General features: G+C 32.8%; 1 protein-coding gene across 1 annotated transcript; it reads left to right on the top strand.

The window, feature by feature from the left end:
• The first annotated feature begins 675 nt into the window (after positions 1 to 675).
• LOC142618714 (origin of replication complex subunit 3) lies at positions 676 to 14,672 on the top strand. The gene is made up of 17 exons (XM_075791704.1): positions 676 to 830; positions 1,062 to 1,265; positions 1,669 to 1,843; positions 2,170 to 2,339; positions 2,437 to 2,567; positions 3,127 to 3,400; positions 3,513 to 3,590; positions 4,812 to 4,879; positions 5,135 to 5,225; positions 5,549 to 5,760; positions 6,631 to 6,700; positions 8,026 to 8,108; positions 9,178 to 9,267; positions 11,609 to 11,684; positions 12,010 to 12,137; positions 13,318 to 13,494; positions 14,199 to 14,672. Exons 1-17 carry the CDS (start codon positions 756 to 758, stop codon positions 14,302 to 14,304), a joined length of 2,208 nt encoding a protein of 735 aa, XP_075647819.1. The 5' UTR covers positions 676 to 755; the 3' UTR covers positions 14,305 to 14,672.
• Positions 14,673 to 16,705: the final 2,033 nt, after the last annotated feature.

Here is a 16,705-nt window from a genome sequence, read left to right as displayed (position 1 = left end):
GGTTTGAGGCATAAATTATCAAAATTGTGGTTTGAGGCATAAATTATCAAAAATGACAATATATTTGTAAAGGAATTCTTTCATACTTATGGTTTCACCTTAATAATAATTAAAAAAATTATTGTTATAATATTTTATTATGTCTTAGTTATTATAGTTATTATGGTTTTATTGTTTTTTCAGACTAAAATTTTCTAATCTTCAATTTTACACTTTAAATTATAGAATTCTTAATGTAAATGGAAATTGATTTTCATAAAAATAAAAATAATAATAATAATAATTCACACCAAAGTCTTATAAAAATACCTACCTAGAACATTTTCTATTTGTAAATTAAAAAAAAAAAAAAAAGAAGAAGGAAAAACTAGAACCACAGCATTTGTCATCCACTAATGTATGGCTGGAGTAGTTTTATTTTTGTATAGAGTGCCTACGGCTTAACTCTTAAGCTGAACCAAACTTTGACCTTTTCCTGGGTTGGGCCTTTTGAAATTGCAGTCTCACTCTCAATGACCGTCAACTAGGCCCAACAAAAAGCAAATCTTAACCCATGGGCTTACTAAAACGTGAATGTCCACCGTATAGACCACAACCTAGATACTTTACGTATTTACCCCTGGATGTTTTTCCCGCCAAAAAAAGAGAGGGAGGGAGATACTCAGAGAGAGAGAGAGAGAGAGAGAGACAGATAACCCTAGCGAGCAAGCGAGAGAGAGAGAGAGAGAGAGTGTGTTATCTATCAGTATCAGCGAATGGCGCCCACATCGGCTTCTGCGGCGGATTCACCAACTCAATCTGCACCCGATACCATCGAAAATAATCTCCAGGTACACTCTCTCTCTCACTCTCTGATCTCAGTATATTCAAAGATTTTGAAGATTAATACTTCAAAGAATCAAATTGAACGAATCAGAGATTCAATCAGGTTTCCGTTTAAATTGATTTATGATTTTTTTCTCGCATTTTCTAATCATCCAAACAAGGGATAAGTTCTCTTAATTTAATATTATTACTTTTGTTTAAAGCAAATGGAGCGCTAATATAAATTTTCACCACAGCCATTCTTTGTTCTTCACAAAGCTCCGTCCCGAAAATCTGAGACAAGGTCAGCTGGAACAGGGAAAACCCGAAGGCGAATTGATCTGTCTCCATCACCTACTAAGAAGACTGAGAAATCCGAAGAACGCGATCAACAACGCTTCGAGCAATTACGTATGGAAGCTTTCGAGCTTGTTTGGTCGAAAATCGACTCCACTATCAAGGTTTAGGAATGTTGAACCTAACATTTCAATTTTTAGAGTATTAGAGAATATGTGCAGGTTAAGGAAATTTGGAAGCTAACATTTTTTTTTTTTTTTTGAGAAATGTAAAATTAAATTTTAATGTTCTAGATATCACAAATTATTTAAGTTTTCCAAATTTCAAGTCGCGTGCTGGCGCGTACACATATATATGAGTAGTGTTTATTACACGCTACTTATTGCACACACATGTACACACCTGGAGAAATCGTGACTTGAAGTCACAATTTTTAAGTTAGTAATCGTTACTTAAGTCACAATTTCCAGTGTGCGTACAAAAAAGTGTGCAATAAGATGTCAAATGTTGGTTTCATTTCCTTCACTTTTGTTAGTGACCGAATAGAATCTTTATTTATATTTGCAGGATGTTTTGAGGGGTATCAATACTAATGTATTCGATGAAATACATCGCTGGGTTTGTGAGTCCTTTAATACTATCAAATCATTTGGAACACCTGGTATCGCTGAAGCAACTCGAGCTTTTCCCATTGTAACAGATGCTTCTTCTAAACTGTTGTTTGCGGGGCTGGTTCTGACAAGTAAGTTCTCGTCTATTTCAATGCTTCGAGTTAATGTTTGGTTACAGAAAATGGTAGTACATATCAAGTAGATATTAGTAGCATTTTCTGCTGTTGGATGTATAAGAATAGGGATTAAAATCTTCATCTGCATTCTTTGTGCTGGTTGGTATAGTAGTATGTAATGATATCTGTCTGAATTGCTTTGTTGGGGATGCACACTTGCATTTATGTATTGTTAGACACAGTTTGTATTGCTCACTTATATATTTAAGTATGTTCAAACAGAATTGATAAATACACACACATGTATATTCTAATATGCAGTCTTAATTGATGATTGGCAGAGAATATGGAGTTCGTTGACGATCTATTGACTTTTGAAGAGGTTGGCCTTTGTTTGAAATCTCATGAATGCCATGTGGCTAACCTTTCGTCCTTGGACTTCTCAGCCAAGAATGGGATTGGTGGTTGCCTCAGAGGTTTATTGAGACAGTTCTTAATGGCTACTTTGGATGTAAGTACTTACATGTAGACATTCCTGCATAAATTCAAGTTAAGTTTTTTTGTTAAGGGGTTTCTAAATTCTTTTTTGTAATGTTGCTTTTGAGCAGGCAGCTGATATGTCCATCTTAGCATCATGGTACAGAGAACAAGAAAACAATAATTCCCCAGTGGTTGTGATCATAGATGATATGGAACGATGTTGTGGGTCTGTCTTATCTGAATTCATCCTTATGTTGAGGTACTCTACTGCATCTTGTCACCCGGGGGCAGAACTATGATCTGGTTTCTCCCCCCTCCCCCTCCCCCCCCACCCCAAAAAAAAAAACTGAAGTTTATAAAGTTAGCTGTTTTAAATTCAATCACTCAAGAGTTTTATAAGGAAGTCATGAAAGAATATATAAAGACAGTAAAAATGTCTAATATTGATCTATTTTAGTATAAAAAACTCTACAAAATTTTCTGACAAATTCTTATTGCGATTTATGTAACCTTATATGAAAATTTGATATCTAATTAAAGTGTATAATCTTAAAAGTCCAAAAGAGAAATTGGTGAGTGGTGTTAGTTTACTTCTTGTTCATAATGAAGTTTTTCACTGACTTTTTTCATGTAAACGCATAAACTTTCAATTATTTTTGAGATTATGGTCTCTCTCCCCCCACCCCCAAAGAAATTTTCCTGGTTCCATCCCTATTGCCACCCTTCCCATAAGTTCTTTTATATTATCTGATACCTGTATGTGTGTGTCATTTGTTTATGCAATAACTGCCTGCAACTTGTTCTTTGATCTCAATCAGTGAATGGGTTGTAAAGATTCCAATTATTCTATTAATGGGTGTTTCCACAACACTGGATGCTCCAAGAAACCTTCTTCCTTCAAATGTGTTGCAGCAGTTGTGCCCTTCTAAGTTCGTATTGGGATCACCAGCCGAGAGAATGGATGCAGTTGTTGAGGCAGTCCTTGTGAAGCAGTGTTCTGGGTTTAGTGTTGGTCATAAGGTAGCTGTTTTCTTGAGAAACTACTTCTTAAACCAGGATGGAACACTAATATCATTTATTAGAGCTTTGAAGGTTGGTAGTGTGTGTCTATTATCATTTTTATCTTTGTCTCTTTCCTTTTAAAGATACTTACTAGCAGCATAATTTGTCCCAGCTGATATATATTCTAAAAAGTATTTTTCAGATTGCATGTGCCCTACATTTCTCCATGGAGCCTCAGAGCTTCATACTTGGTGGCTTGCTCGATGAAGAAGAACAAGAGGTCAAATTTCTTTATCCTCTTGCAATTTTTAAAATTTTCCGTTGTTTAGTCATATTACTTTGGCATTACTGTTTGAATTTTTCCTTTTTTAGCCGTATTACTAAAACATCCCATATTTTAGTTCAATACTTGTTTAATAAACCTTAACTTAGTTGCATAATCTATGGGTACGTATTACCTCTGTTCTTATATATGGTATTAATGGATTGGCATTGGTGTGTAGGCCTTATTATCTGGAGAGTGCAGCATTTATTATCTGTGCACTCTGCTTGCAGGGTGTGGATATACAATCTAGGTATATTTGGGGCCAATTTGATTCAAAATATCAAGAATGAAAAAAAAAGAGGGAGGGGGGATTGTGAGGGTGGTTGTTTTAGAACTGCCCCCCCTCCCTGGGAACTTTGGGGGAAGTTACAAAAAAAGGTCAACTTGAAATGTTGAAAACTAATAGTGTGTTAGATAGTAGGGTGAGATTCAATAAAAGATTCTATGTGATCAACAGATGAAGTTTCAATAAAAGATTCGAGATTCTATGTGATACCAGTTTTCATCAAACATTTTATTACTATTTGATAAAATTGCTATTTGTAATCTTATAAGATAGGATTTTAGGAAGGGCTTTTTATGTCATTTCACCATTTAATCCCCTAGCCCCCTCCTCACAAGGGAAATTGCTTGCCTGAAAATTTACACCATGGTATGGACGTTAACTATGATATTCACATTTGAATTCTTACATTTTACAGTATATAAATAAAAACAACTAGTAGTTATCGATAATTAATTTTTCTGCTCTCTTTGCTCGTCATGTATGTAAATGATATGCATTAGTAGCATATATTTTCAGGTGCACAACTGGATGCTATTTTCAATTTTTTTTTTCTTTTATTACCCAGTTTCCCCTACTGTGAAAATTTACAAAGCAAATAGGTGGTGATTATTTTTGTTTCTCTGCTCTGGGAAGGGAAATGTTATTCCATGAAAGAGTTATTGCTTGCACAGTTTTCACTTAAAAGTTCAAGCAAGATATCTCACAGGTTGAAATATCTGTGGGAGCAACAATAACAGCACTGGAAACCAAATCCCCAATTGAAAATTGTTTAATTTTGTCAACACTTCAGATTTTTGTAAAAACCTACATCCTTGATGAGAATTTAAGCTTAGATGCCTGTTGATTTTTCTTTTCATCCAAACAATGTTTGGAAATTGGATGTGTTTCAGGGAGAGAAAAGTGGTTTACTGCCAGAAATAATATTGAAGAATGCTCCTCAGCTTCCGTTATATGTAAGGTAATGCAAATATTTAGCAGTTGGATGCTATATGGTTTTCTGTAAATGCTCAACAATGCTAAATAAAGATTAAAATACAGTGACTTTGGTTGCTAATGAGCGCTAACTTAAATGACATCTCCTTCCCTTGTAAGCAAGGTGAAAGATGAGGTTGTGGGTTCAAGACCCACTGGGTGCACGTGTAATTACCTACACACACACACACACAAAAAAAAAAAAAAAAAAAACTGACTTTGCTCGAAGATCTTTTAATAGGAATCAAATGGCTGAACAGAATGGCAAAAGTTTGGTCCATGGTTTGTCAGAACTGAAGAGACTGCACAAGTGCTGGAGCATTGTTGTCTTGGTGAGGCCTCTGATTCTTTGTTTTATTTTATTTTTTATATTTATAAATCACTTCCCATATAATTTTGAAAGAATTATTCCTTGTCTTGTTTCTTATTGTAAACTTACAAATTTATATTCTGATTTTGTTTCCTGGGTTTATCTTTGTCCAATTTTTTTTTTTTTTTTTTTACCTGTAATGCAAATATTAATAATTCTGGTGAAATTCCTGTTTCAGAACTTGTCATTTCTTTTTATAATTACAGTTGTTTTCATTAATAGGTAGCAATGTGTCATGTCATGGAACTAGTACTTCTGTTTGTTAACAATTACTGCTCCTTGCAGTGCCTTTATGAAGCTGGAAATTGTGATAAAATCCGACTGCTAGACTTGTTATGTGAGGCACTTGATCCTGATTTGTACACCTCAAAAGCTTCCAATAATGTGGTACTAGAAAACGATTGTGGTTTACCTATAACTAGCGATCGTTTTATGCGGCGAAAGTATTCTACCTCTCAGAAAGGAGGTTTGATCAGTCAGATAATACGCAAAGTAAGGTATAAACATGTCTGCATTTAAGATGAACTGAAATAAGCTTATATTGTTATAAGTCCATGTTAATAGTTGAGAGTGTCCCAAGGGGAGCACCTACAATATTTTGCAAATCTTCTTTAGCTCTATCTCTGGAAAAATGAAAATTTCTCCTTTATGTTTTTGAGGTGAAAAAAAAGGAGGAAGGGCTGATAGTCTTTCATGTTGACAGAAAACCACCCAAGAATGAGGGATTTGTTTCAAATGGTTTAGCTTGGTCGCAATATAAAATGTGAAATTAATCAGGGGATATAATCCTTAATGATCATTATAATCACCCTCTACATTAATATTTTTACCTGCTAGGATTTGGCTCAATCACTGCAAAAACTCTTTTCTCCAGTATAATTTCCTTTATGACAAAAAAGAGAAGGTATAATTTTCATATTATATGAACGACAATAATAGAGTTGTTGAACTATAACCACACTGATCGATTTATATGCACTGTTGGTTGATTTTGTTAGTTATAAAGCAGTGAAACTTGGTGATTCTTGTTCTATATCTTGCTTTGATAGCTTAATATTGTGGAATAAATGATCTAGACCTTGAATTTTTTCATTAACAATTTAATCCTTAAATTGGATCTTGGAGTTTGTTAAAACTTAATTGTAAGTTTAATTAGCTATTGTCTACAATTTATTTCATGCAATAATATATTGAAAGATCCAGTATTTTTTTATGCTGATATCTTCTTTTTTCATGGGAATATATATGTTTTACCAAAATCTTTTGTCTCTTAACATGAAGATTAACTGTTTTTCTTTATGAGTATGCATAGTAACTTCAATTTCTTTTTGCTTCATGTCACTATTTTGAACTTTGAATTTAATCAGAGATCTCCCGGCAGCAATGCTCTATCAGTTGTTGAAGAATTGGGAAAAAATTACTGTGGATGTACCTGAGGTATGCTTGTAGTTTTGAGAAAGTTGAGAAGTCTCTGGGATTTGCTTGGAAGATTAATCCATCTATGAAATAGCAATTTCACTTTATAATTAAAACCATTTTTTAAATTTTCGCATGTGGTGCCACAAGCTCTAACTCAAATGGTACATCTTAGTAAGAGCAAGGTGAAGGATGAGGTTGTGGGTTTAAGAACTACCAAATGCATGTGTAATTACCAACAACTAACTTATCAAAAAAAAAAAATTACCAACAATTAAGAAAAAAAAAAACTATTTTGCATAGGTCATTCTCCTTGTCAGTTGAAAATCATTTCTATCCACAGTTTAATCATTTGCCTTTAGTTTATGGGAGAACTTGAATTCATCTTGATCTATTTCATGTATTTGCATATGGTTAAGCTGCTTCCGTGTGAGTAATTTTGGAAGTGCTTTTCGCTAATGTTAGAGTTAGTTCTAGATGTTGTTTATTTTAGCATATTAATAAGGGTATTTTTGTAATTATGTTATAAACCCTAATATAAATATATGCTAAGCTGTGGGCTTGATAAGTTAACGACCTCAACCTCTTCTTTCTTTTCTCTTTGTCTCTCTATTCTTATTCTCATTTAACTCTAAATCTTCATATTTTACTAATTAACTGCTAACACTCTTAAGAGTTACCCACAGCAGGATCATACGTTTAGCCACAAGAACCTGTGGAGGTTTTGACAATTAACTTTTATCCACCTTGCTGTCTTTTGCGTGCAACCACAACCGATTGGAATGCCATTATTAGAATAGTTAATCATACAGCTTAACCACCAAAATTCCCTTGCTCACCCGCCGCGGGGGGGGGGGGAGGAGGGTCCTACACCTTTTCTTGTCAAACTGTACATTCCTTTATTCTCCATCTACTTTCTACAGCTGCAAAGTTCATAAAATTTCTAAAACTAAAGTATACCTGTATGTTATAAAAGTGAGCTTCGTAAAATGTTTGAAAAACTATTTTGTTGGTTTTATAAAGTTTTGGATGAATTTATTACTTGATCAAGTATACTTTAGTCAACATTGTACGTACATCAATCTGAAGATGTCCTTTAATGTATCAAAAGTTTTCATAATTATTTATGGTCCTTATCATTTAGAGGAGTCAACAGTTTCTTTGACTTGTACTTGTTTGTGCCTTAATTAATATTTAGGTTTATAATCAAGCAATCTTATGTTTCCTCTTGCATTTCACACCTTGTGCTGTATTGCTTTTCCATATTTAATAGCCATGATACAGAATTAACTTGTTATTCATTAGATTGTTGAGCTAATTGTTATGAAATAATATGCCTTCGACAGATCCATGACAAAGTCAAGGAGTTGCAGTCTGAATTCAGATTTGAAGATGGCAAGTTGAAACAAAACGCCGATGACATATCCAAGTAATTTTCTATTTAACCTTCTCTCTTTCATATTAGGATTATATCTCATGCTACTGCCGCATGTTAAATGTTCCATCCCTTTTTTGTGATGCGTGTTAGTTTCCATAACTTAGCAATATCCTTACATAGGTAATGGTAAATTTAAATATTAACCATAATTTTAATAGAAGTGGTGATGTTTCCTATTTGAAATTAGGAAGGGGAAAAGAAGAAGCAGATCATAAAAGTTGATTGGCAAAGTGATTATATTAGAAATCAATAACAAGAGGGAAATGATGGGATGGGAGTGAGGAGATTCAAGCAATGCTCAATTGACCTGCTCTGATACAATGTCAAAATTTTAAATATTATTGAAAATAGAGAGAACATGAGAAAGGAAGATTGGAAGAGATTAACTTATATGATTTGGTCACTAAGACCTACGTAAACATCAAACACCAAAAGGCTACATCTTTCATTCATTTGATAGATAATACATTATGAGGGAACCCGAATTCATAATGGGATTACAGAATTTGAAATTAGGTCAGCTGTCAATTTATTGCATGTATAAAGTTATCTAGTTTTGTTATTCTTTTTGGGGCTTGATAGTTTTCTTAGCTGAAACTTCAAAAGGAACTTCATCTGTAGAAACAAAAAGTTCATCATTTGTTTGTATGTACATCAGTACATGTACAATGAGTTGTTGTGGAAAATGGGATGGGATTTTATTTGTTGTGGAAATTACTAGAAGGTGAAGCTTATTTCTTGATTGATCTGGTCTTATGACATTGGTGGTCAAATTAACTTTTCTGTTGCTTTTTTATTTCACCGTGTATCATCCATAAGATGGTCATTTTGTTGTCATAAGATGTATAGAGTTACATTAAGATCCTGGCTGGAATTGAGATAGATAATCTTCTTATGACATGTTTGTATTCTCTTAATTTTCATCATATTACTTCTTTGCTTTTCATGTTTGTAAATGTATGTGTACATGCACATGTATTTACTGTGTATGTATGATATATGCATTCTTTTACAGAACATTGATTCTTGGGGCTCTGTTATGACCTTGTTGGTATGACAGGAGACATTCATCTTTGAGCCCTTTAAACAGTGAGAAGGACTCAAAAGCAATAAGTGAGAAAGCTGCTGCATTATTAGATTCCTTGGTTGGGTAAGGATATATATGCTGTATATTTTTCTTCTTGCTTAGATGGGATGTGGATTTATTTTCCATAACAGAATCTTGACAAATTCTATTCTATTCTTCATCTATTAGGTTAAATGTATAAATATGTGTTTGTAATAGAGCATGTTTCTTTTGCAACTACATTACTTGTGTGCTGATCATTTGCAGTATGATACATTAATGATTAATCAGTCATTTAATCCATATTGCAAGTGCTATAGTAGCCAAAAGAAGAACAAAACAAAGAAAATTATAGTAGTGAAGGCCATCATACAACATTTACTAAGCAATCCAATTTAGGAATAAAGGCAATTACACCGTTGCTGGGATTTTGTTTATATTCATCTATAGGAAACTGATAAATAATAAGGTCGTTTTTCAAGCTTCTAGCACCCTTTTTGTAATGAGGTTAGGTCTCTTAATTTATACAGGAAAGAAGTTTGACTAGTGAAGCAAGTTGTAAAATTACTAAAGACTGTAAAAAAGAAAATCTGGTAACACAACTAACTGTTGGGCCACTGTAAAGCTCAGACTTAACATCAACTAGACCAGATCCTGGCAGACCCTAAGTAGGCCCCCTCTTGAATATCAACTATTTTTTATATTCTTTTTGGTCATTAAATTTGCTTTCTCTTTTGAGCTTTTTGTAGCTTGCATCAACTGGGGATGTTACAAGCATTTCTAGAAAAGCCTATTAGCTTATAGACCATGATCTTGAAATCCAATGGATTTTTTTGCTAATTTTTAGTTCAACCAGTGCTGCTGTAGTTGTGTGAGTCTTGACATGTTGAAATGTTTTCCTTTGACTTGGAAACAATCCGGAAATACTTGCCTTATTAAAATCAATTGGAAAGAACTATTAGAGTGTTGAGAATTTGATTTGTTCCTGAAAAATTAGAAATTGTGAGAGAATGGTATTTGTCAAACACTACTAAAGATTTTTTTGGCGTATTTCTTTCTTTTCCCTTGTATAAATGAACGTTGACCCCTAACTTAGGATTTTGGTAATTTATTTCAAGTCTAATCATTAACAAGATGAAATGGCATATCAGATATAGGTTCTGCTGAACCCCACTTGTGATTTGATTTTCTTTTGATTTCATAAAATTCAAATTTTGCTAAATTTGTTCCATTGTTTTTCAGATTACTTCTCCTTTTGCAATAACATCTGGTATTATGTGAACTGAGCTTGAATTTAGGAAGAAAAATTGTGTAATATTTACTTTTCCTGTCATAAGAGAAACTGATGCATTATGGTGCAGCTGAGGTTGACAAACTTCATCAATATCTATGAGCTAAGGGAAGAAAATTTTCATTGGGCCATTACTTTTTAAGAGGTTGAAAAAATATGCTTCTGGTTGAGGATGTGAAAATATGATCCAAAATCTGGTTATCTTTATATAATGGGAATCCACTCTGACATTTTTTATAAGCCTCCATCCTGAATAAACAATCAATCTAAACATAATTTAGAAATCTTTTCCTTTTAAACAAAACTAATTTAACGATAAGATACTTCCATAGACTATTAAAATTAAACAATGCTCATTACAAATTCAAACCTAATTTGATCTAGAATTCTATTCCTCTGTATCGTGTAAACTTTTAGGAGGGAGGGGAGGAATGCAGCTTAAGTCTATATTTCAGAGAACTTTGTATGTGTGGATGCTAGCATTCAGCTGCATCCAGTTTTGTTCTCTTTTCACAGATCAGTTGAATTTTGCATGTTCTCTCGGTGCACCTATTGTTAGATTTTAAATACCTAAGGTAGATTCTCAAAAAAAAAATACCTAAGGTTTTACTTCGATTTAATAAAGTCTATTGATTACTTGTCAAAACTTTTGTTCCATTCATAGAAAATGCACCAATGTTGCAACTGGTACTGTGTTACTTATTTATAAGTTATATAACTTTGCTTCTTTGCAATATGCTCTTCCAATGGCCTGTAATGTAATTAGATCCACTGTTTTTTTTTTTTTTTTCTATCCTTGGTCAATCTTATGACCATAGCTTTAGGTCAATGGACTTGTTACAAAAGAGAGCAGGTCTGCTTACTATCCATGGTTTACTTTATGCATGTGTGAATTAAATGACCAAAAACTATGTTGAAGTTTCTTGTCCCATTTTTAGATCCTCAATTTGGTGTGTTAACATTTTCAGTTGCATTGATATTTTTTACAGTACAAACATCCAAAATTGGAATTTCCTTCTTTATGTTGTAATGAATTAGAAGGGGTTCCCTGTATAGCCTATCTATTCTGACAATGAATTTACTTAATACACAGCTACTGAAATGAGTTCTGACTTTTTTTCCCCTATGAAACAGAGATTTCTTTAGGCCTATTGAGTGCATTCCTTTTCATGAAATTGTTTGCTTTAAGAGCGTTGAGAAACTTCAATCGGTAAGCACTCTTAGAATTACTTTGATTAATAAATCTTTTATGAGCTTTCCTGTTTTGCACAAGGGAAAATATTCAAACAGAGTTTTAATAACTGTTACGTCAAATTTGACTAAAATCCATGAAGCAAATCATTACAGCAGAATATAGCAAATTTGAAAAAACAGGATATGCAGCAGGATAAGGCATTTTCATACATTATGATTTCTTTGACATGTCTTGATTCTTATGTCGTATAAAGAACTTGCCTTCACTTACAAGGTTCTGGGGAATTAAGTTTATAAATCTTACTATCTCTTTGTACTTTTAAACTGCTCACTTATAATAGGCTTTAATTGGAGATCCAAGGAGAAGGATTCAAGTCGATCTTCTGGAGTTTTACAAAATTTTGCGGTGTAGTTGTTGCAGCAAGAGTGGCAATATCCTTGTGCCATCTATGCATGATACCTCAGTTATGTAAGTATATAGTTGGATGAAGCATTCACATAGCACTTGATGATGTATGTCCCTTTCGTGATGGTGATATCATAGTTTGATTTCTCTGTTGAACTTTCAAAAAAGTGTTTTGTATTATCTGGTATGTTGCATTTATATCCACCAACATTACATATAAAGAGTCAGGGGCAACAATTGGAGGGATTCTGCTTTTAGTGTCAAAATAAAAAATAAGCTTTTTGATGTTTCAAATCAGCCTTTCCTTTCAGAACTGCTTGTTGGAAGTGTTAAAGAAATTATTGGGATTGCTACCTATCAAAAAAGAAATGATTCAGATTGCCCAATTTGGCTTATTCTTTATAGTTGATGCCCCATTCAACAATATATAATTTTTGCCACTCTGAGAACCCCCATTTTGAGTAGGATACTTTGTCCAAAATAAGATTGACTGTGTACAATTGGGGGGCTTCAAATAATTAATATTTTACAAATTTTGTACAATTGAGTCTATTTGTGAAAACGCATTATCATTGCTCATTAGTCTCAGATAAACTTTGGAAAGTAGGACATATATTATAGGATCTATAAAATTTTATCACAGAATATCTCTATTTAGTTATGATTTTGTTGTTCTATTGCATAAGTTGTGTCACATTTTGCAGTTTTTACTCAGAATATCTATTACATAAGCCCATCTGAAAGTGCTATAGTTGGTCTTGATTCTAGTTCCTGCAGTATTTCCATAATTAATGAATGTTTTATTTTTTAATCATTGCTTTCTTTGTTTCTCGTCTTTTACTAGGCATTCTGTACATATTTTTAGGGAAATGGGATGAGGTTTTAAGGTTGTCTAATTTGAATTTTTATTATTTCATAATAATGACCTTGTATAACCCCAACCCCCCTCCCCCCCAAAAAAAGAAGCATGGTATCTCTCTCTCTCTCTCTCTCTCTTGCTCTCTGAAGCCATGACAGTTGGAGGCTTAAAGCCTAGAAAAACTAGTTTTCTTTTACCACCATTTACATGTTTTGGTACTCTGTCATACACCTGTGAAACCCTAATTTTAAAACTAAAGTGACTCACTTTAGTTGAAAGACATGCTGTGAATTAACTTTACTTTCATTTTGTTTGTTAAGTTCCTTTTGAAGTTGGAAGTTGCCACTACTTGATGAATGCAATTCATGTTTCTATGCTGTTTAGGTATACTCTAGCTCAGGAGCATGGTGATCTTATCAATCTCCATGACTGGTTCCAATCTTTCAAAGCAATTGTTCTTCGTCCTAGTAAGAAAGGGAAACCCAAGTCGAAACAGTCCCCACTACCAAAGAAAAGAAAGGACATGAATGAATCTGAGAACAAGAGTGAAGCATCAATTCAGTATCCTATTGCCTTTTCATTTGCATTTGTGTTCATCAGTTATATACTACACATTCTAGTTGAAGGTATATGTTCTGAAATTTGTGTTGCAGCACATGAAAACCCAGAAACTACTATGAAAATGTGTGTGCCCGTGTGTGTACTCTTAGTATCATTCATAATTGTGTGAGCTTATTGATCATCTTCACTAATATTTTTTATTTCATTTCATGTTCTTGATGTGCTGCCATTGCACTTCAATTAGGGATTTCCTTTGTTCAATTCAGACTTCTTTTACACTGACTCAGCATTTTTCACAAAAACTTCTGGTTACGTAGCCATTGTAAGTAGAGTTCATTCAAGACCAAATTCTCAGTTATGTGCTCATGTGACAGAAACCCCCCAGTCTTCTTTTCTTCTCTCTATTTTATAGTGTGAAGAACAAAATGAAAAGGTCTTCAAATTATTGAAGAGGTTTTGCTATAGATTTTCACACTAATTGTCTTATGGAGGAAGGAATCCTACAGTGTTATTTATGAGTATTGTACTAATTAAGTATTGCTGTTCCAGATTCAAACAAGAGATTCCTGCACTAAATTTCTATCCCACCTATAAAATGCTATTTTGCTTTGGTGTATAAGGTTTCCATATGTCACCTTTCCATCAAGGATTCCCTCACCCCCAACCCCTTAATCCATGAAGATCCTTAACCCTATTTCTCTCAGAGCAAGGTTTTGTAGAGCAGTTACGGAGCTACAGATTACTGGGCTCCTTCGGATGCCTAGCAGAAGACGCCCTGATTGTGTGCAGAGAGTGGCCTTTGGACTCTAACTAGTGGTGTCATTAAAGAAGCTTAGTCGCATTGTTCTGATCTCTTCTATGCGAAGGTAGTTTAATTTCATATTTGTGCAGTTGTATTGTTAATGTAATTATGTCAAGATTTAACAAATGAAGAACATGATTTATTAATCTATCCAATATAAATGCCAAATAGCCCCAGAAAAAACCACTTGGGAATTGGGATTTTTTTTGTAAGTACCGGACATACTAACGGATTGCTACAGGTTGAATTCAAGTAATTGGGTTTACAACCCTTTTATAAACTTTTACTTTGTAACTTGTAACTTGTAAGATTGAAAGAGGTTATTAGAATTTTTGCAATTTAGTTATTCTTTCAATTAAAAAAAGTGGTTACATTTTCTCTGCTTTCTCATCTATGAGGGGCCATAGATGTTACTCAAATTGAATTTAATGATGTACTGGTTGAACTGATACTTGTTTTAGTTTCTTTGTTGTCTTGGCTGGCGTTTTATTTTTATTTGAATGCGTGAGTTTTTTGTTCAAGGGGACGGAAAAAGGGACTTGCGCGGCTTATTTTATCGCAAAAGAAAAATGCAAGAAAAAGTGATCCTCCTATTTGAGGAGAACGGTCGAGGTTTAAACACCAGCCTGTGAAACGGCTAATAGATTCATTTATGATTTACCTCATAAATTTCTTTTCAAGCTTTCTTGAAATTATTTGACACTTTTAAAAAAATTAACACCATATTTAAGATTTTTTTTAGAATTAAAAATATTTATTTATTTATTTACATAAGAAGAATGAAATATATCATAGAATCTATATTTTATCTCATCTATACTTATATTTATATCATGTCTAAAAACTTAAAAATAGCATTTATTGTTACTATGTTCCTGTTGAATCACATCAGCCTAGCATTTTGGTTTATTTTAGTATTTTTGCCAAATTCAATCTAGTTTGGTCCAATCAGTCCAAGTTTGCCCAATTCAGTCCAGTTTGGTCCATTCGGTCTGATTTGGTCTACTTCGATCTATTTTGGTGTACTTACTTGAAAATAAGAAAAGACATGTTTGAGTTGAGAGTATTTATGCTAAATCCAAATTTATTAAAAAAAATATAAATCTCAAACTCATTCCAAATTCTATTAAATTGTAGCAATTTAATTTTAAATTTGTTCTACATATATTTAATTTTCGAACCCATCTATTTATACATTTTATTTTGCTTAAAAAGAGACAACTTAACATTACTTATTGTTAAATTCTAAAACACTATTAGATCATATTCAAACCTTAAAATCACTATATTTAATCCTAAGGCCGGACATATATTGGGAAATATTAATCTATAAATATTATGTGATTATGTATACCAATTTACCAATTACTATTACCATTAGTAATATATAAAATTTTAAACTATCTAATAATATTAATAATTCAAATAACATTCATATTATACTGCAAGACTGAAAAAGAGATAAAGGAATGGTGGATAAAGTTTATCATAAAGATATTATGATAAGGCAAAATGCTTATTAACATGTTATAGTCATCCCTTAAATAATTGTACTCACCCAATACATATGATGTTTGAATATTTCACTAGATTAATAGTTTGCTTTAGATTCTCAATGTAAAATCAATGAAAATGCAAATTTTTAAAAAGTCAAATGCAATAATTTTCTTGTCATAATACACTTGAACTTAAGAATGAAAATATTAGTTTCAACTTGCTAGATTGTGGAAAAACGATTTAATTTTTTGTTTAAATATCTAATATTAACGGATCAATGGAAAAGATGGGCAATTTCCAAAATGCCCTTAACCTACCAACTTCCAAACTGACAATTGAAAATATGAGCAGTTTTGACTTGGTGGGTACTATAATTATTCAAGTTAAATAACTTTTACTAAATACTAATTGAGTTAAATGGAATCTACAATAAGCCAAATTTAAGATATATAAATAAGACTACTATTTTTTTCCTCTCTTTTTATTTACTCATTATAATTCAGTATTTGAGGAGAAGAAAGAAGAGAATTTGAACTTTGAATGTCTTCGTTGTAAACGCAAGATGCTAACTAATTGAACTATAAAGTTTTTAGCACCAATTCATTTAATATGACTGATTTAATGGGAACCCAACATACAAATTACAAAGTAAATTACTAAATGAGAGGTTTACTCTAGAGGAAGCCCTTCTAGAAATTCTCAAAGGCCAATTCCAAACCTGAGCCTAGGAGTATTTTTTATCTCGTTCTTTTTAAAGGAACGAGTATTTTTCTCAAACTCTAACTTTTGTAAGAAATTTTGAGGAGAGATTGGGGGAATGAAATGGAACTAAAATTCCTTTATAGCTCCATTTGTCCCACTAAAACTTTCAAATTAGAGAATAAATGGAATATTCTTTAAAGTCTTCATTGA

The sequence above is a fragment of the Castanea sativa genome, chromosome 12, assembly GCF_040712315.1.
Source record: "Castanea sativa cultivar Marrone di Chiusa Pesio chromosome 12, ASM4071231v1".
Taxonomy (NCBI): domain Eukaryota; kingdom Viridiplantae; phylum Streptophyta; class Magnoliopsida; order Fagales; family Fagaceae; genus Castanea; species Castanea sativa.
The sequence above is the reverse complement of the archived record's forward strand: the minus strand, read 5'-3'. Positions and strand labels throughout refer to the sequence as shown.

What these genes read in the sequence shown, in the direction of transcription:
- LOC142618714 (XM_075791704.1), top strand. Translation starts at nt 756, where the DNA reads ATGGCGCCCACATCGGCTTCTGCGGCGGATTCACCAACTCAATCTGCA. An exon ending in CATTTATTAGAGCTTTGAAG is followed by an intron (nt 3,401 to 3,512) that starts GTTGGTAGTGTG and finishes AGTATTTTTCAG; the next exon opens with ATTGCATGTGCCCTACATTT. An exon ending in GCGTTGAGAAACTTCAATCG is followed by an intron (nt 11,685 to 12,009) that starts GTAAGCACTCTT and finishes CACTTATAATAG; the next exon opens with GCTTTAATTGGAGATCCAAG.